Source organism: Oryx dammah, unplaced genomic scaffold (assembly GCF_014754425.2).
Source record: "Oryx dammah isolate SB20612 unplaced genomic scaffold, SCBI_Odam_1.1 HiC_scaffold_2, whole genome shotgun sequence".
NCBI classification, from domain to species: Eukaryota; Metazoa; Chordata; class Mammalia; order Artiodactyla; family Bovidae; genus Oryx; species Oryx dammah.
Window position 1 is genome coordinate 44696615 of NW_024070186.1, and position 20159 is coordinate 44716773.

General features: G+C 38.9%; 1 protein-coding gene across 6 annotated transcripts in view; it reads left to right on the plus strand.

The window, feature by feature from the left end:
• MME (membrane metalloendopeptidase) overlaps positions 1 to 18830 on the plus strand; it is a 108735-nt gene extending 89905 nt beyond the window's left edge. For 5 of the 6 annotated variants that reach the window (XM_040247307.1, XM_040247300.1, XM_040247299.1 and 2 more), the window contains 5 exons: positions 214 to 347; positions 464 to 529; positions 4925 to 5020; positions 5365 to 5441; positions 17615 to 18656. In XM_040247307.1, coding sequence (XP_040103241.1) covers positions 214 to 347; positions 464 to 529; positions 4925 to 5020; positions 5365 to 5441; positions 17615 to 17714 — 473 coding nt within the window. In that variant the 3' untranslated portion in view covers positions 17715 to 18656. Of the gene's footprint in view, positions 1 to 213; positions 348 to 463; positions 530 to 4924; positions 5021 to 5364; positions 5442 to 17614 lie in introns of all 6 variants that reach the window. The other variant, XM_040247303.1, reaches the window with a different exon arrangement.
• Positions 18831 to 20159: the final 1329 nt, after the last annotated feature.

The window sequence follows — 20159 nt, forward strand, 5'->3', positions numbered from 1 at the left end:
TTAATATTAGGGCGTATCAGCAAAGAGAGCCCCAATGGTCTGGTTTTTATCAACCCTAGATGAGAAAGCAGAATAGTTTATCTACTCATCTGTCCAGGTTAATGTTCTCTTGCATACTTGGTATTTCAGTCCTTGCACTTTGAATTAAAGATATCTTATTGCAGCTCTTGATGTAATGAGTTCTCATTTTACTTAGATAAATATATATTCCAGGCAGAAATTTTAACAAGGATGGAGACCTCGTTGACTGGTGGACTCAACAGTCTGCAAATAATTTTAAAGACCTCTCCCAGTGCATGGTGTACCAGTATGGGAACTTCTCCTGGGACCTAGCAAATGGAGAGCATGTATGTCATCAGCATTCTCTTGAAAAGTTGTATTCAATCTTAAGTGAATTACTGATGCTTTCTTAATAATCCAAACATAGTTAAGGATCTTTAAGTGTGTTGTTTTTTTTTAACAGCTCAATGGAATTAATACACTGGGAGAAAACATTGCTGATAATGGTGGTATTGGCCAAGCATACAGAGTGAGTAATATTTTCTTTCCATTTTAGTGGTTAGAGTGCATATTGATCACATTTAATCACTCATTTTAAAGCTTTTTGCAAAAGATACATGTAACAATAGAAAATTGAAAATACACAAGGAGAAAGGGGATTGTAAATATGCTAATAAGAGGGGGCAATACAGTTGATAGGATTGAGCTGAATACCATTCTCTAAGCTTCAAAGAAACTAAGGAGAAAAGGAAACAGAATATTATAATGACAGAATTGAGGAGGTATGCAAGTTCCATAGAGGAGGCAACATTTTTCTAAGAAATAATCTCTGAGATAGTTTTTCAGAAAAGATAGTTTACAAAAAGATTTATTATAGAATCATTCGTTGATGTACTGAACAGGACCCTCAGTTTCTTGGCAGGTGAAGCAGTATTTGGGAATGATAACATAAACTCAGTCCAATTACAGTGATAAGTGAAGGACTGAAGTGATATGGTTCCTGCATGTGGCCTTGTAATGGTCCATACTGTAAACGCAGAGGAGTATATTGTTGGAATATCCCTTAAATCTCATTTAGGCTTTCTGAGGCCTTCACTCTGTTTTGGGCACTATTCTTGGTGCTAGAGATCCAGCTTCAAACCCTTCATAAAAGATGCCATTATTTGATGATTTGAACCAGGATTAAAGATGGCCTAGTGGATACTACATGCACAAGAAAAAGTAGAGTTTTTCAAAAAAGAGTGGGGGAATAACGGTCTTAGAAGTAAATATGGAGTGAATATGATTTTAGGTTGTTTTCCCAACTCTGAGATAGCCCAAATGTGGGAGAAAAAGGCAGAGGTTATGTGAGAGGACAGGGGACAGGTGTCCATAGGATAGAATCAGTCTACTGACATAAGATGGATGGAATATTCATTGCAGCGGATGAAGATGTAGTGTTATTTGTTCACCACAGAGATGTTTGGGTTGGAGGGGAGAAGAGACTTGGTGGTTGGGTCAGGAAGAAGAAATTATCAGAACAGTGTGGGAGAGGTGACTGGTGAGGCCTGTAAATTGGCAGTGACCCAGGATGATCAAAGTGTGAGGCTTGGGAGATAAATCTGGCTGAAAATTTTCCAAAAGAATGAATCTCAGCCAAGACCTGGGGGATGGTAGATTACTGCTTGTTTGAATATTTGATCTTTTTTTTTTTTTAACTGGATGCCAGACATTGTACATTTTGCATCTTTGGATGGAGAAAATTTTTGTTCTCTTGTTAATATTCTTGAGCTTTATCTTAGGGTACAGTTAAATCCCTCATAAATGGCTAGATCCTTTTAGATCTTGCTTTTACATTGTGTTAGGTATACTGTGTGAACCTAGAGGTCTTCTATTCTTGTATTGTGTGAGTACCAGACATTTTATCTCTAATCCTTTTCTGCAGCCCCTTCCCTAGCCTTGGATAGTTTGCCCACATGTATACTCAGGTACTCAGCTGAATATTGAGGGGATGTTTGATTTCTGAGAATCTCTTTCTCTGCATTTTCTCCTCTTCACCCTGTCCTTGGTGTCCTTGAATTCTCAATGCCTTTTCCTCACCCAATCAAGAAGTCTGCCAGGCTCCACTGGGGTTTCCTGCTCTATTTTGTGGTCCGGAGTGCTCAAGTTATAAGCTAGGGCAGTCATAGGGCTCCTTTTGTTTACCATCTCCTAGAGATCAGATTTTGCCTGATGTCTAGCGTCATGCAAACCATTGTTTAATATATTTTGTCTATTATTTCATTGTTTCAGTGGAAGCATAAATTCAGTCTCAGTCACTCCATCTTGCCTGGAAGTGGAAGGCATTGACCCTTTTAATAGTCCTTGGTGATTCTAATACACAACCAGATTGAGAATCACTGCTGTAAAAATTTGGCCAAAGTCTGGGTTAAGGGTACTTCCATGGAGATCCTCATGTAGAACAAGTACAGGTTTATAATAATGAAGCAAATTACAGTTGTGCAAATATATTATTATATATGAAGTCTTGACTTGTAATACTTCCTGGTAGATTGTGAACTCCCTCAGAGGAGTAGGTTCATGTCTTTTCTATATCCCTGGCATCTTTGCACATTCAGTAAAGTTCAGTTCAGTTCAGTCGCTCAGTCATGTCTGACTCTTTGTGACCCCATGAATCACAGCACGCCAGGCCTCCCTGTCCATCACCAACTCCCAGAGTTCACCCAAACTCAGTGTATCAAGTTGGTGATGCCATCCAGCCATCTCATCCTCTGTCATCCGCTTCTCCTCCTGCCCTTAATCGGTCACCCTGCTTATTTAACTCATATGCAGAGTACATCATGAGAAATGCTGGGCTGGAAGAAGCACAAGCTGGAATCAAGATTGCCAGGAGAAATATCAATAACCTCAGATATGCAGATGCCACCACCCTTATGGCAGAAAGTGAAGAGGAACTAAAAAGCCTCTTGATGAAAGTGAAAGAGAAGAGTGAAAAAGTTGGCTTAAAGTTCAACATTCAGAAAACTAAAATCATGGCATCTGGTCCCATCACTTCATGGGAAATAGATGGGGAAACAGTGGAAACAGTGTCAGACTTTATTTTGGGGGGCTCCAAAATCATTGCAGATGGTGATTGCAGCCATGAAATTAAAAGACACTTACTCCTTGGAAGGAAAGTTATGACCAACCTAGACAGCATATTAAAAAGCAGAGATATTACTTTGCCAACAAAGGTCTGTCTAGTCAAGGCTATGGTTTTTCCAGTGGTCATGTATGGATGTGAGAGTTGGGCTGTGAAGAAAGCTGAATGCTGAAGAATTGATGCTTTGGAACTGTGGTGCTTTGCACATTAGAGATGCAGAAAATCTATGGTGATGACAAGCAAGAAGAAATGAAATATATCTTCTGTGTATCTAATTATCACCTTTTTTGTATTCAGTTAAAGCTAAGACATCTCAGAAATTTGTTGTCCATCCCATTCTTAAGTATATTTTGTAGCAGAAAACTATATTTTCCAATAGTGTCTATAAATCCTTAAGAATTAAGGACATTTCCTGACATTCCAGTAATCTAAATTCCTTCTTCATGGGGTGACTGAGGTTCAATTTATTTTGCCCTGTCTTCAGGGGCCCTAATAATTGCTCATCCTTAATAACCTTAGATATGCAGATGACACCACCCTTATGGCAGAAAGTGAAGAGGAACTAAAAAGTCTCTTGATGGAAATGAAAGTGGAGAGTGAAAAAGTTGGCTTAAAGCTCAACATTCAGAAAACGATGATCATGGCATCTGGTCCCATCACTTCATGGCAAATAGATGGGGAAACAGTGGAAACAGTGTCAGACTTTATTTTTTTGGGCTCCAAAATCACTGCAGATGGTGACTGCAGCCATGAAATTAAAAGATGCTTGCTCCTTGGAAGAAAAGTTATGACAACCTAGATAGCTTATTGAAAAGCAGAGACATAACTTTGCCGACTAAGGTCCGTCTAGTCAAGGCTATGGTTTTTCCAGTAGTCATGTATGGATGTGAGAGTTGGACTGTGAAGAAGGCTGAGCGCCGAAGAACTGATGCTTTTGAACTGTGGTGTTGGAGAAGACTCTTGAGAATCCCTTGGACTGCAAGGAGATCCAACCAGTCCATTCTGAAAGAGATCAGCCCTGGGGTTTCTTTGGAAGGAATAATGCTAAAGCTGAAACTCCAGTACTTTGGCCACCTCATGCGAAGAGTTGACTCATTGGAAAAGACTGTGATGCTGGGAGGGATTGGGGGCAGGAGGAGAAGGGGACGACCAAGGATAAGATGGCTGGATGGCATCACTGACTGGATGGACGTGAGTCTGAGTGAACTCCGGGAGATAGTGATGGACAGGGAGGCCTGGCTTGCTGCAATTCATGGGATCACAAAGAGTCGGACACGACTGAGTACTGAACTGAACTGAACTGAACTGATTCTTAGAATCATATGGTGCTAAACCTCTAAGGAATCTCAGGAGACTCCCTTAACTTTTCTCAAGAATCTCTCAAATGAAACTGTTGTGAATCTCTTTTTACTGAGAGTGATAACCCAGTCAAGTATAGCAATTACAGATTCTCTTGGCTACTGTTTCTTCCAACTGGCTAGACTTACTCATCTATAGAACAACATTTAGATAAGTTTTCCATCACTTATGTAAATCCATCCTTTCATTCAGTTAACATTTGTTGATTTTCTGACATTAGCTAGGCTTTTATCATCTGTTAATCATTAATCTTATTCTTTTCAGAGTATTTGTAAATAAATTCTAGATTTCTTTCTAATCCATTAAATACTTGAAGGTTGCCATAACTAAATGTATTATTATGGTGATTCTGATATTAATTACTTGGTCACATGATCTTCAAAGAGGTTTATGTATAAATTTAGAAACTATAAACATCATGTTTCTATTTCATTAACTGCCTAGGCCTATCAAAACTATGTTAAAAAGCATGGTGAAGAAAAATTACTTCCTGGACTTGACCTAAATCACAGACAACTGTTCTTCCTGAATTTTGCCCAGGTATTGTTATCTTTCTTGATTGATAGATATGAAAATCATTTTGAGTTATAATTTCATACTAAGTTAGATATTACATACTGAGTCTTCTTGTTTTAATCAGTTGTGGCAGAGCATTTGATTGACTGACTTTAATTGTGTGTAATAGTCTGTCAGACCATATTAATGATAATTATGTTTCTGGTTGCCTATTATTAAACATTATTTGAAGAGTAATTGGTTGTGGAATGCAGAATTTCTATTTAATTTTTTCAATAGGAAGTTTGCTTTTCTTCCAAACTGCCCAAACAAATAATCCTTGATGCAACCTGAGCACACTGCTTTCCTTTGTCTATTTCTATCCCTAGGTGTGGTGTGGAACCTACAGGACGGAGTATGCACTCAACTCCATTAAAACAGACGTACACAGTCCAGGCAATTTCAGGTGTGTGGGTATCAGTAATGTCAAAGTACTCCAATATTGGCTCCATGATTTCAGATCTGGAGGGTTGTTTTTGACTCTGATTCTGTACAATTTGGAAATCCAGTGCTTTTCTTTTTCCTTTCTTTTTTTTTTTTTCCTTTTGTTTTTTGAGGGTCTCAGAAAGAATTAACCAGACACATCAAGATAAATGTCATGTTTACATAAGCATAGCCTTGACTGCTCTTATCCTCAGACTGTATATGACCTAGGCCCAGTTGTTCATGAATTCCAACAAAGATGTCACCTCAGAATAGCGGCTCTATTTAAAGCTAGCAGAGACATTTTTAAGAGGCTACAAAAGGCAAAGGCCTAGAACCAGTGAGTAGCTGTTCCAAAAAGATTTCCATTCAACACAGGAAAATTTTCTAGTAATTAAAAGGTCCCAACTTGGAGTAAAGTTGTTCCCAAAACTCCAGGAAAGAGTATGATGAAGCAGAGGTCAGAGAACAGCCTGGCAGGGATGCTGGAGGAAAATTCTACTCTGCAGAGTAGAAGGTTGAATTATAAGGTATCTAAAGTCCTTCCCTGGAGAAAGCAATGGCACCCCACTCCAGTACTCTTGCCTGGAAAATCCCATGGACGAAGGAGCCTGGTAGGCTGCAGTCCACGGGGTCGCAAAGAGTCGGACACGACTGAATGACTTCACTTTCACTTTTCACTTTCTTGCATTGGAGAAGGAAATGGCAACCCACTCCAGGGTTCTTGCCTGAAGAATCCCAGGGATGGGGGAGCCTGGTGGGCTGCCATCTATGGGATCGCACAGAGTCGGACACGACTAAAGCGACTTAGCAGCAGCAGCAGCAAAGTCGTTCCCAATTCAGAAAACCTAAGAGAACACCAGATTGAAAGATCAACCAACTGTCATTTGAATGTTAAATTGTAAATCCCTGTGTGTCAGTTTTAGGGCTGAGTTCTTAATTCCCACCCTTTCCTCAGGTACTAAACTCTTCATCACCGACTTACTGATCAGCAGCAGCACCTCTCAGGCATGAATGTGTGAAAAACAAATTAAAATTTCTGTAGGCTTATTGGGAAACAGTTTGAGAACAAAAGAAAACTAATGGGCTAATTTTAAAAGCTTCTCCTAAAACAAACATAAACATACTACCCAGATCATTCACTCCTGAAAAAAATACACATTCAATTGTGAAATAATAAAAAAGCATATTTAAAATTAAAGAATTTACTCATCTTATTCTTGTATCATCATCACCATTTCATATTTGCCTTAACAGTTTTTTCAGATTCATTCGTTCAACAATTGACTATTGTATGCCTATTCTATGTTTGGTGCAAACTAAATTTATCCTTGCTAGGATGTACAAATTAGGTTCTTTTTTATATAAAAAAGTGAAGTGCTAGTCGCTTAGTCACTCCAACTCTTTGCAACCCCACAGACTGCAGCCCGCCAGGCTCCTCTGTTCATAGAATTCTCCAGGCAAGAATACTGGAGTGAGTAGCCGTTCTCTTCTCCAAGGGATCTTTCCAACCCAGGGATCGAACCCCAGTCTCTTGCATTGCAGGCAGATCCTTTGCTGTCTGAGCCATGAGCAGCATAATCCCTGGACCAATTCTCATTATGGTTTTGTAATTTTTAGGTTTTTTTTTTTCATTTTTATTTTTAAAATTTTACTTCCAGTTTTATTGAGATATAATTAACATACAGCACAGTATAAGTTTCAGATGTATAGCATAATGGTTCAAATTGCATACATCATGAAGTGATTACCATAACATTAATAACTTTATTGAACTTCTGTCATCTCAAATAGATACAAAATTAAACAAAACAATACTTTTTCTTTATAATGAGAACTCTTCCGTCTTACTCTCTTAACTGTCATGTGTAACATACAGCAGTATTAATTTTATCCGTCATGTTGTGTATCGCATCCCTAGTACTTATTTGTTTTATAACCAGAAGTTTGTACCTTTCAACTACCTTCATCCAGTTCCCCTCCCCCTGATAACCACAAATCTGATAGATTTTCCTCTGAGTGTGTTTCTTTATTTTATTTTTTTAATATAAATTTATTGATTTTAATTGGAGGCTAACTACTTTACAATATTGTATTGGTTTTGCCATATGTCAACATGAATCCGCCATGGGTGTACACATGTTCCCCATCCTGAACCCCCCTCCCACCTCCCTCCCCATGCCATCCCTCTGGGTCATCCCAGTGCACCAGCCCCGAGCATCCTGTATCATACGTCGAGTATAAATGACTTACAACACCATGTTAATTCCTGCTGCAAAACAGTGATTCAATAGCCTTAATGTTTTAAGGTTGTCTTTTTCCTTACTGAAGTCTTCAGAAGTTAAGGTCTAACAATCTGGGGATAACAGAGTATTTATAAGCTCACACAAATGATCATAACTAATCTGTCAAAGCTCTGCCCTATATATCATCATGAACCAAAGCATATATCCATAAAAAAGCCAAGGTTAATTTAAATAATTTTAATCCAGTACTTTGTATGTACAGCATCCTCAAAGAACAAGGGGTAGCATATTAATTTTTTGACAGCTAATGTTTGTCTCTTGAGTATTATTTTCATTTTAACCAGTGGATTAAAATTTCTGTGTTTAAAATAAATTTCCAACTTCCTGACTTATTAACACAGTATCCCGAAGAAAACCTCAGCTTTCTTTTTTGATGATGCAGATTTTTGTTATGAGTAATACTTACGGTTTCACTGTTTATTAGGTTAGTGAAGGCCTCAGAGGCTGTAACAAGTGGAGTTACTCCTACACTATAGAGCCATTATAGTGATTTTTTTTACTTTTCAGTTAAGGTTTTTTATTAGGATTTTTCTACTTGTTGTCTCTTCCCTAGTATTTTTTTTCTTATTATGAAATTGCCTGCCTTCAGCCATCCCACTTCTCCATTCCTGTTGGCTCAAAAAACATCCTACAGGTTATGGTAGAAAATGAATGCAAGCCTTGAATTAAGAAAAATGCTGAGTTCCATTCAGGGCTCTGCCATTTATGAGCTGTTTCTTAACCTCTGGGTCTCAATTTCTTGATATATAAAATGAGAAGTAAATTATAATGACAGTTGCTTGGGGGTTTAATGTTAATGTATATAAAATCTCTATTGCATATATGTGCTTGAAAATTAGTACCTGAATTACTTTTATGTGAGAGAAATGTGAACAGAATAAGAGTTCCTCTGAATAAAGCATATGGATTTTGCAGACATTCCCTATTAGCTGACAGTCAAGGGTTTTGGGGGTTTGTTTTCTCATTTCTTATGTCTGCATAGTTCAAAATGTCAGTGACTTATCACCAGTAAGTGATCATATAGGTAAACAAGGAATTTTTTTCCACCTCCAATTTTAAACTGAAAATAGTATTTTGTTATAAATATGCAAAATTATTTGTAACTTTTAATTTCTTTGTTCTGGCCCAAAAGATGCCTCTTTGACTATTTTTCATTCATAATAAGAGAAGTATGTGTTGATTTTTTATAAAAGGGTAAATGGAATGCTAATCTTTTTTCCAGGAAAATTATTATTTTCTCTGGAGGTAAAGGGATTTCCTTGGCAAAAGGTTGAGGTCACATTTAGTTTTGGAAACAGGCTGCTTCCTGGCTGTACAAAGTAAAATACACTTTTTTAAAAGAATCTTAAAAACTAATAGACACTGAGTTGCTATTGAAAAAGTGTGCATAGTGGTTTCTGTAGAAATATTCCTAAAATGAAGGGAGATTTTGTAACTTTATGCTTAAATAGCTACACTATCAAAAGTATAAGGCCAAGTATAGTTGCTATAAAGTTGAATCTATAGAACCACATTGTGTGTGTGTGTGTGTGTGTGTGTGTGTGTGTGTGTGTGTGTGCGCGCGTGCACGCGCTCAGTTGCTTTGTTGTGTTTGAGTCATTGCAACCCATGGACTGTAGCCCGCCAGAATCCTATATCTATGGGATTTTCCAGGCAAGAATACTGGAGCCAGTTGCCATTTCATACGCTAGGTGATCTACCCAACCCACGGATCGAATCTGCATCTCTTGCATTAAAGGTGGATTCTTTACCACTGAGCCACCTGGGAAGCTCACACAACACTAGGTTTAGGCTATAATTATTTTATTCCTCCTAACTAAAGTCTTATGTACTTTAACATTTAGTATTTAAAGTAAAAACTTTTCCTCCTGATATTCTAGAAATTTAAATGACTGCATTTTGAAACCTAGTTTTTGTTAGCTCTTTACAGTCACTTCAGGGAATGGTTGCTATGATACTATTTATTATACAATCTATAAATATGTTTCTAAGTGTATTCAGATATAATATTTCTGTATAAGATATAAGGGTCTGATCATTTTTTAAAGTAAATCCAAATAGACAAAAATGATACCCATGTCTGCTTCCTAAATAGTATGGGTGCTAATCTAGATACTTAGATTGCTTGAGATCATCCTTCAAACAGAATAAAGTATATTTTATAGATCCTGGTGTGACTTCCCTGGTGGCTCAGACGGTAAAGCATCTGTCTACAATGTAGGAGACCTGGGTTCGATCCCTGGGTCGGGAAGATCCACTGGAGAAGGAAATAGCAATCCACTCCAGTGCTATTGCCTGGAAAATCCTACGGACAGAGGAGCCTGATAGGTTACAATCCATGGGGTTGCAAAGAGTCGGACACAACTGAGCGACTTCACTTTCACTTTCACTTTCACTTAGTAGTAGTAGCTCAGTCACTCAGTCGTGTCCAACTCTTTGTGACCCCATGGACTGCAGCATGCCAGGCTTCCTTGTCCATCACCAACTCCCAGAGTTTACCCAAACTCATGTCCATTGAGTCAGTGATGCCATCCAACCATCTCATCTTCTGTTGTCCCCTTCTCCTCCTGCCCTCAATCTTTCCCAGCATCAGGGTCTTTACAACTGAGTCAGCTCTTTGCATCAGGTGGCTAAAGTATTGGAGTTTCAGCTTCAGCATCAGTCCTTCCAGTGAACAACCAGGACTGATCTCCTTGCAGTCCAAAGGACTCTCAAGATTCTCCTCCAACACCACAGTTCAAAAGCATCAATTCTTTGGCACTCAGCTTTCTTTATAGTCCACCTCTCACATCCATACATGACTACTGGAACAACCATAACCTTGACTAGATGGACCTTTGTTGGCAAAGTAATGTCTCTGCTTTTTAATATGCTATATAGGTTGGTCATAACTTTCCTTCCAAGGAGCAAGTGTCTTTTAATTTCATGGCTGCAATTACCATCTGCAGTGATTTGAAGCCCCAAAGAATAAACTCTGACACTGTTTCCCCATCTATTTGCCATGAAGTGATGGGACCACATGCCATGGTCTTAGTTTTCTGAATGTTGAGCTTTAAGCCAACTTTTTCATTCTCTTCTTTCACTTTCATCAAGAGGCTCTTTAGTTCTTACAAGGGTGGTATCATCTGCATATCTAAGGTTATTGATATTTTTCCCGGCAATCTTGATTCCAGCTTGTGTTTCTTCCAGCCCAGCATTTCTCATGAGGTACTCTGCATATAAGTTAAATAAGCAGGGTGACAATATACAGCCTTGACGTACTCCTTGCCTGATTTGGAACCAGTCTGTTGTTCCATGTCCAGTTCTAACTGCTGCTTCCTGATCTGCATACAGGTTTCTCAAGAGACAGGTTAGGTGGTCTGGTATTCCCATCTCTTTCAGAATTTTCCACAGTTTATTGTGATCCACATAGTCAAAGGCTTTGACATAGTCAATAAAGCAGAAATAGATGTTTTTCTGGAACTGTCTTGATTTTTCAATGATCCAGCAGATGTTGGCAATTTGATCTCTGGTTCCTCTGCCTTTTCTAAAACCAGCTTGAACATCAGGAAGTTCAAGGTTCATGTATTGCTGAAGCCTTGCTTGGAGAATTTTGAGTATTACTTTGCTAGCATGTGAGATGAGTGCAATTGTGTGGTAGTTTGAGCATTCTTTGGCATTGCCTTTCTTTGGGATTGGAATGAAAACTGACCTTTTCCAGTCCTGTGGCTACTGCTGAGTTTTCCAAATTTGCTGGCATATTGAGTGCAACACTTTCACAGCATCATCTTTTAGGATTTGAAATAGCTCAACTGGAATTCCATCACCTCCACTAGCTTTGTTCTTAGTGATGCTTCCTAAGGTCCACTTGACTTTACATCCCAGGATGTCTGGCTCTAGGTGATTGATCATACATTGTGATTATCTGCGTTGTGAAGATCTTTTTGTACAGTTCTTCTGTGTATTCTTGCCACCTCTTCTTAATATCTTCTGCTTCTCTTAGGTCCATACCATTTCTGTCCTTTGAGCCCATCTTTGCATAAAATGTTCCCTTGGCATCTCTGATTTTCTTAAAGAGATCACTAGTCTTTCCCATTCTATTGTTTTCCTCTATTTCTTTGCACTGATCACTGAGGAAGGCTTTCTTATCTCTCCTTGCTATTCTTTGGAACTCTGCATTCAGATGGTTATATTTTTCCTTTTCTCCTTTGTTTTCACTTCGCTTCTCTTCACAGCTATTTGTAAGGCCTCTTCAGGCAGCCATTTTGCTTTTTTGCATTTCTTTTTCTTGGGTAGATCCTACCCCACTATTAATGCTAGAAATGTTTACCACAGCTTAATATCTAATATTTTTTTAAAGAATATTCTTTCTAATGAATATTTAAAATGAATAGACATTTTAAAGTAATGTGGCTATTTTGTTCCTCATTGTTCTATGATTTGGGCTTCCCTGGTGGCTCAACTGGTAAAGAATCCACCTGCAATGCAGGAGACCCCAGTTCTATTTCCTGGGTTGGGAAGATCCCCTGGAGAAGGGATAGGCTACCCACCTCCAGTATTCTCGGGTTTCCCTGGTGGCTCAGATGGTAAAGAATCTGCCTGTAATGTGGGAAACCTGGGTTCAATCCCTGGGTTGGGAAGATCCCCTGGAGAAGGGATAGGCTACCCACCCCAGTATTCTCGGGCTTCCCTGGTGGCTCAAATGGTAAAGAATCTGCCTGCAATGTGGGAGACCTGGGTTCAACCCCTGGGTTGGGAAGATCCCCTGGAGGAGGGCATGGCAACCCACTCCAGTATTCTTGCCTGGAGAATCTCCATGGACAGAGGAGCCTGATGGGCTATAGTCCAAGGAGTCGCAAAGAGTCGGACACGACTGAGTGACTAACCACAGCACAGCACATTCTATGATTTAGCATGCCTAAGCTAAACCCTCTTTGAAATACTGATGTTTCCTCCATTTACCTTAAATAGTAGGATTCATTTCTGGTATTTTATACATGGTGTGGATTTTAGTGGGTCTTGTAGAATTTCTTTTAGCACTTACTTATCTTTAGCCCATGCCTGCAAATCTATTCACACATTCATTTCTTGATGAATTTATAGTGGAACAAATGTGGACCAATGTGACCTTACCTTAAAAGAATCATGAGCGTTAGTTAATGATAAATTTTGAAAAGTTTATTCATGAATGAAGCTAGTTAACCTTGTAGCCCTGTTGTCTGTTTTAAAAAAGTAGCAAAAGATTTTCAGAGAACTCATAAATTGTTAAAAGCTCATTTAGTAATTAAAAAAACAGTTAATTTCAAGCAGGAGTAGTCAGATATGTGGCAGATAAAGTTCATTCTTGATTACATGATGTTCAACTCCACATCTCTTAGATATTTTCAGTACAAGTGATTATTTGCCAAGGTAATAAACAGTAGGAATATGATAAAATAGCAGTAATATATATTTTATAGAATAAACTAAAATTTTCAAGAAAATTACTTTAGGAAATAATAAAAGATGTTATTGTCTCCTGTTATAAACACAAACATTGCATAGTCTTCATATAGCATTAAAAAATTATGAAATATGATCCTATTCTTAGAGAAGAAATTTATGTTAATCAATAATGTATCTACTTTTTGAAATAGATTGTTTATGTCATCCATCCAAAGAGTTGATGTTATAAACAACCAAGCATTAATCAGAGTCCTAGGAAAGTAAGTAAAGCCCTGGTACATTGTTGACCTAATTTTTCAGAATCAGACTGTCTGAAGTTTTTGGATGGAAAGAAAGGAACTGGAATGGAAATGGAGGGCTGAGTGTTCCTTACTTTGGGTGTCATTGCAATACCAACTCCCAGTGGTGTTTTGTGGGCTTTCTTGTTTTGAGGTATATTCCTTTAAATGTCTTTAATATTTTTAAGAGAAAGGTAGAATTAAGTCTTGGGTTTGGACATTTTTACTGAAGTACTTATCCCCATGTGGTGATATCTAAGATAGCTATCTCTTGAAAAAATATTAATAAAATAAGAGCAAAGAGAGCAGCTCTTCCAGCCAGTGATGCTCAAATGCTCATGACCCCATCCATCAGGGAGCTTGCTCTTCATTAGAGGAATAGTCAGACCACCAGCATACTGTCCCTCAGCAAGCACTTAGGGTTTCTAATGAAGGAAGAGGATCAGATTAAATGAACCAAAGCCTTTATCTAACTCCGAGTCTATGAGCCTAGAACCTTAAAGACTAAGTACTACTATACATCCTTGAAATCTGAAATCTTCTTATTGTTATATGTATGATCACTTTAACCAGGTATCGAGTAAATTTGTTCATGAACTTTCAAGTGTAAGAAATGACACCATGGACATTATTATTATTATTAATCAAATTAATTCAAACTCTAAGCTCCCACCCTAAGCCAGGAGGTGAGAAATTCAGTTTCAGTCATTTTCAGTGTACTCCTTCTTAGGGTCCTACAGGAATCCAAAGGCATCTCATGAGCCTAGAATTAAGGGAATTACCTCTTTCTCTGGCCTGCCATGGGTGCTGGCATCCTTGCAGTCCTCTCATCCTATCTGAAGTCAAGTGGCTCCATTTCCTTCCATTGGTCATGGTCAAGCTAGACAGCAACCACTGCTCTTGATGTTCAGCCTCACTGACAGCCATGTACCATCATATCAGGGATCCTCTCTGGACTCTGCTCAGAGAGGCAGACACATCCTTGTCATTCACACAACCTGACTGGGCCCCTCTTTAGGCTTGAGAAGACCTTCCTCTTTAGCAGTGAACAGATAGATGTAAATTCTTCTGCTCTACCCCTCTCCCCTACTCCGCTTCATGCTGGCAAGATTCCTTTTGATCTTTAATACTGCTCTGAGTTCATGCATGACAGATCACTCAGTCGTGTCTGACTCTTTGCAGCCCCATGGGCTCAGGTTCCTCTGTCCATGGGATTTTCCAGGCAAGAATACTGGAGTGGGTTGCCATGCCTTCCTACAGGGGATCTTCCCAACCCAGAGATCAAACCTGTGTCTTCTGCATCTCCTGAATTGCAGGCGGGTTCTTTACTGTCTAAGCCACCAGGGTAGCCCCAAGATTGCTCTAGGAGTCCTCAAAAACATACAACCAAAAGAGTTTACATATTCCCTGAATGGAAAATTTGAGAAATAACTGATATGGTGATGGGTTACACATTAGGAAGTAGGACTTTTACAAATTCGATGTGGAATGAAATAGGGGGAGGAAATGCTTTCTTTTTTCCCTCCTGTTGGTTCATTGTAACAAATAAACCGAAAACACTGAGTTTTGTTTTTCTTCATAATATCCTGTTACTCTCTACATGTAATCACCATGACCAGGTGATGGGCTCATTCGTTATTTCTGGAGTTCTGCAATAAACGAGGACTGTGCTAAGCTGTGGTGGAGCGTCAGGGAGCAAAGTATACTCCATATGTTGTCCTTATAGAGATTACAGTGTCGAGAGTATGTCAGGAAGGAAAGAAGGAAAAAAAATGATCACATTTCATGATAAGTGCTGTGATGGGGCTGGTACAGGTGAGAGGGGCTCACATGGACAGTATTCAAGAAGGCCTCTAAGATGCTGTGTTGAAGCGGGGGTTGAGGAGTTAGCCGCATAGTCAATGGGGAGTTAGCTGCATAGTCATTGGGGAGTAACTTTGCAGGGAGTGGGGTCGGCAGGCACGACAGTGCCAGACAAGGGCAAGAGCTTAGCCAGTTTGCATAATGGAAGGTGGATCCATGTAGTTTGAGCCTAATGAGGAATAGGGGAAACAGATAATGAGGAAGCTGGAAGGTAGGCTGGAGCCATCAGGACATTGGAGATGATGGAGAGGAGTTTGGATTTTCTTCAAGTCTCTAGAAGGTTATAAGTAAAAGAATTACTGATTTAAATACTTTAAAAATTTTTATTGCAGTATAGTTGATTTACAATGTTGTATTATTTTCTGCTGTACAACAAAGTGAATCTGTCATACATATATCCCCTCTTTTTTGGATTTCCTTCCCATTTAGGTCACCACAGAGCATTAAGTGTCATACAGTAGGTTCTCATTAATCATCTGTTTTATACATAGTAGTGTATATATGTCAATCCTAGTCTCCCAATTCACTTGACCCCTCCTTTTCCTGCCTGGTGTCCATAGGTTTGTTCTCTACATCTGTGTCCCTATTTCTGCTTTGCAAATAGATTCACCTGTATCATTTTTCTAGATTCCACATATATACATTATTTTACAATATTTGTTTTTCTCTTTCTGACTTACATCACCCTGACTGCTGTGTGGAAAATGGGTTAGAGGGGGAGAGAGATGTTGGGATGTATCCAGTTCAAAAAAGGAAATGGCAACCCACTCCAGTATTCTTGCCTGGGAAATCTCATGGACAGAGGAGCCTGATGGGCTACAATCCATAGGTCTCAAAGAGTCGGACACAACTTAGTAACGAAACAACAACAGTCATGCAGTTTGTATATCTGCCCATGGAGGGAGATCTCAGCAAGTTAGAACATGTTCATAGTCTTCTGACCACTCCAGTTTGCTGGTCTCTTAACCCCATGCCCCCAACCCAAGGTGGCTGAGGTGGGATGGTCCCAGTGGAAAGAGAAGGGAAGGAGCTGGTTCATGGTTGATGGGAAAACATCACCTCTCCATCACTGTACTGACCCGTGTCCTTCAAATACTGCTTGGTGCCAATAGTGGGTTGGACAGTGTTGTTTTGCCTATTGCGGTTCACAGATAAGAGGAAATTGGCATTTTGCCAACCCTTCCCAGTTTCTCAGGCTAAATCCAGTTTCTGATATCTATGGGGTTCTTTGAGGGGGAAGGGAAAATAATTGTTATTGTCCCTATTAAATCAACAGATACCTATTTAAAGTCTATCATAAAGTTACACTGTGATACCTTTCAAGATATATTCAGTTCAGTTCAGTCACTCAGTCATGTCCAACTCTGTGACCCCATGGACTGCCGCACGCCAGGCCTCCCTGTCCATAGCCAACTCCCGGAGTTTACTCAAAGTCATGTTCATTGAGTCAGTGATGCCATCCAACCATCTCATCCTCTGTCATCCCCTTCCCCTCCTGCCTTCAATCTTACCCAACATCAGGGTCTTTTCCAATGAGTCAGTTATTCACATCAGGTGGCCAAAGTATTGGAGTTTCAGCTTCAGCATCAGTCCTTCCAATGAACACCCAGGACTGATCTCCTTTAGGATTGACTGCTTAGATCTCCTTGCAGTCCAAGGGATTCTCAAGAGTCTTCTCCAACACCACAGTTCAAAAGCATCAATTCTTTGGCAGTTAGCTTTCTTTATAGTCCAACTCTCACATCCATACACGACTACTGGAAAAACCATAGCCTTGACTAGATGGACCTTTGTTGACAAAGTAATGTCTCTGCTTTTTAAGAAATCATAATTTTATTCTTTGACCAAATTCTTCTTAAAATAACTGCACTTCCAAACTTGAATTATTCATTTATCCTACCAAAATATATAGAGCATTTATAAATTAACTCCTCAAACCAAGCTTAAAATGCAGGTAATATTATTATATGCATTTTACAGAAAAGGAAACTGAGGCACAGACAGGCTAAATAAAAACAGCTCATAACTGGGATTCAGAGCATGTGGTCTGTCTTCAAAATCTGTGCACTTAACCCCTGTAGTTTGCCATCTCTCTATTTAAACATTCTGTTAATGAAAAGGAGTGTGCTCATTCGACCAGTTTTGTTTTGTTTTGTTTTGTTTTAATTTCCTTTTAAACTGAAAGTTCCAAACTCACTTAGTTGATCTACATAAATTCTGTAGAGCTCTTACATGGTATGGACATGAGTGTCAAATGCTGATGGTGATTTTTGTTTGTTTCCCAGGATTATTGGGACTTTGCAGAACTCTCCTCAGTTTTCAGAAGCCTTCCATTGTCGCAAGAATTCATACATGAATCCAGAAAAGAAATGCCGGGTTTGGTAATCTTCAGAAGTGGTGCAGCCCTTGGCTAAGCTTGCCCAAATCACAGAAATGGGGAACTCTTTCCGAGAGAGAAGGGGTCAGAGACGTCACTGATTATATGGAGGTAGTTCACAGGAGTGAGAACATGGCAATAAAAATGAAGTTAGGTTATTCTGGAAAAGGTGTGGAGGGAGGAGGGGTCTATCAAATCACTCATTCTCACTGTGTAAATTATGCTTAATCTCTAGACCAAATGTTACCATTCATTTCGGTTTCCCATATGATCTGCCAATTTGATGTTGTCTCGATGTGGACCGGAATTTCTAATCAAAGGGAGAAAGAAAAGATAGAATAATTCACTTGGCTCCAAAAGTACAGCAGTAGCATAAGAGTTACAAACATGAAGCCTGTGTACCTATTTTTACCTTGATTTGCAACATTTACACTCCTTCAGAACTCTTCCAAAGAAATCTTATACATATTGGGGCCTTGGGACTCAACATGGTTTTAATCTAATTTTACTAGTTATCAGTTGTTCATTCGGAGAGTATTCTAAGCACTCTTAGGGCTAAAATGAATGTCTAAAACTGTTTTTTGTTGTACCTGTTTCCACTGCTAATGAGATTCTTGAGGCTCCCTGCAATTTTCTAAGCAGTTTCTTGTTCTCTCTCAAAACTTGGTCTTTTTAAGAGATTTGTAGTAATGTATAAATAATAATTTTTATATTTAATTGTTAACTACATTTATGACTAAATAATTGTTATTATAAGTAACCATTGAATATTGAAGCTTCAGACCAAGATAAATAGTTAATGAACCAACAAGGTCTGTAAAGTGATGTACAGATAAAAATTTGAGACTTTTTAAACTTATAAATCATATTGATGAAAAGCTTTAAGCACAAACTTTGGGTTAAAAACTGCCCCGGGACAGTTGGCTAGAGGTACATAAGAGTTGTGGTTTAAAGATAACTAACCTAAGAGTTGTAGTTTATAAGCAGGATTTTCAAAGTGAAATCTTCTCTGAGGGTGGCTATGATAAAAGGGCACAACTGCATTTATGTAGCTCTGCATCTCCTGTCTTTTCAGATTTGTCATGATGGAAATATTTTGATAATAAATTGAAATTGTGAACCCACTATTCACTAAGCTTATTGTGCCAGCTGTCCAGCTTTAGAAGTGCATTTCTGAATAGAAATAAGAGGCTTCTGCATATCCAGTGGGCTTGTTTCTAAAATTCTAACTCACTTAGAGTTCTGGGAGCAGGGATCTAGTCCCTGATAGCAGTTCAGTTCTTGAGGCTTTTCTGTTCTCTTTTCCTGTCCTGTTGGCTAGTTCAGTTAATTACCTGAGTAATATTTCACAGAAGGGGTCCAAAATCCTTATTTTTCCTAGTGAAACATGAAAATGGAATATCTAAAATACAAATATTGGTTTTCCTACCTCTTGAAAAATGCCTGTTTACATTTTTTAATGTAAATACATATTGAAATACATATACCAAAATTTCATAAAGCATAAGCGTACAACTCAGTGAACTTTCTTCAGCTGAACATGTCCTGTAGCCTAGGACTCTGAGAAACTTAACATTATCAGTGCCTGAGAAGCCCCTTCTCCCAACTGTCAACTGGATCTTTTTATCTCTAGAAATAGAAGACTACTGGATAGACCAAAGTCAGAATACCAGTACCTCCCCACCCTCACACATGTGGACATCATTCATTGGACATGGCACTGTGTTGAGTTGTATGGGATATGATCTTTCTTACCCATGCCCAATCACTTGGTATTATCCCATCAGTTAAAAGCTATCTGTAATGATCTCACACATAAGTCTAACCACGCTTGAATCCTGGTCCAGAAAGGAGTTCATAAGCTGAGACACGAAGGATTGGGGGCTGATGTTAGGAATGAAAATAGGAAAAAGTTCTTGGCAACAACTTTGGTGAGGTGCCTGCTCCATGCTGCACTGTCTACATAAATTCTAGGAGCAAAGTGGAAAGGATGCTATCCTGGGAGAGGAGTCCTTTGTTATCAGGTTCTAGTCTCAAAAATGTACAGTGAAAACACATATATTTCATACTATTGCTCTTATTTCTACTCTGTTCTAGCCTCCCACCACCCCTTATGTAAACACTCACAGCATTTATGCCTGGAAAACATTAAGGCCAGACGGAGCATCTGTCTCTGTAATCTTATACTTCCTGCTAGCTTCAAAGTGAATCTTTTAAAAATGAATGGCAGATGCTACTTGACTTGTATTTTCTTGTTTACACCACACGTATCTTGCAAAGATACCATAGTTTTCTGATCTGCTTTGTTTTCAGAACTTAAGAAAAAAGGTTGCCAAATGCTATAGAGAATTACAGATATAATCAGATGACTTAGGCAGGAACCAAAGTGTTTTTGTGCAGTGTACCAGGACTGAGACTTGACTTTTGGTTGAACAGGTGAAGAGAGAAGCCAC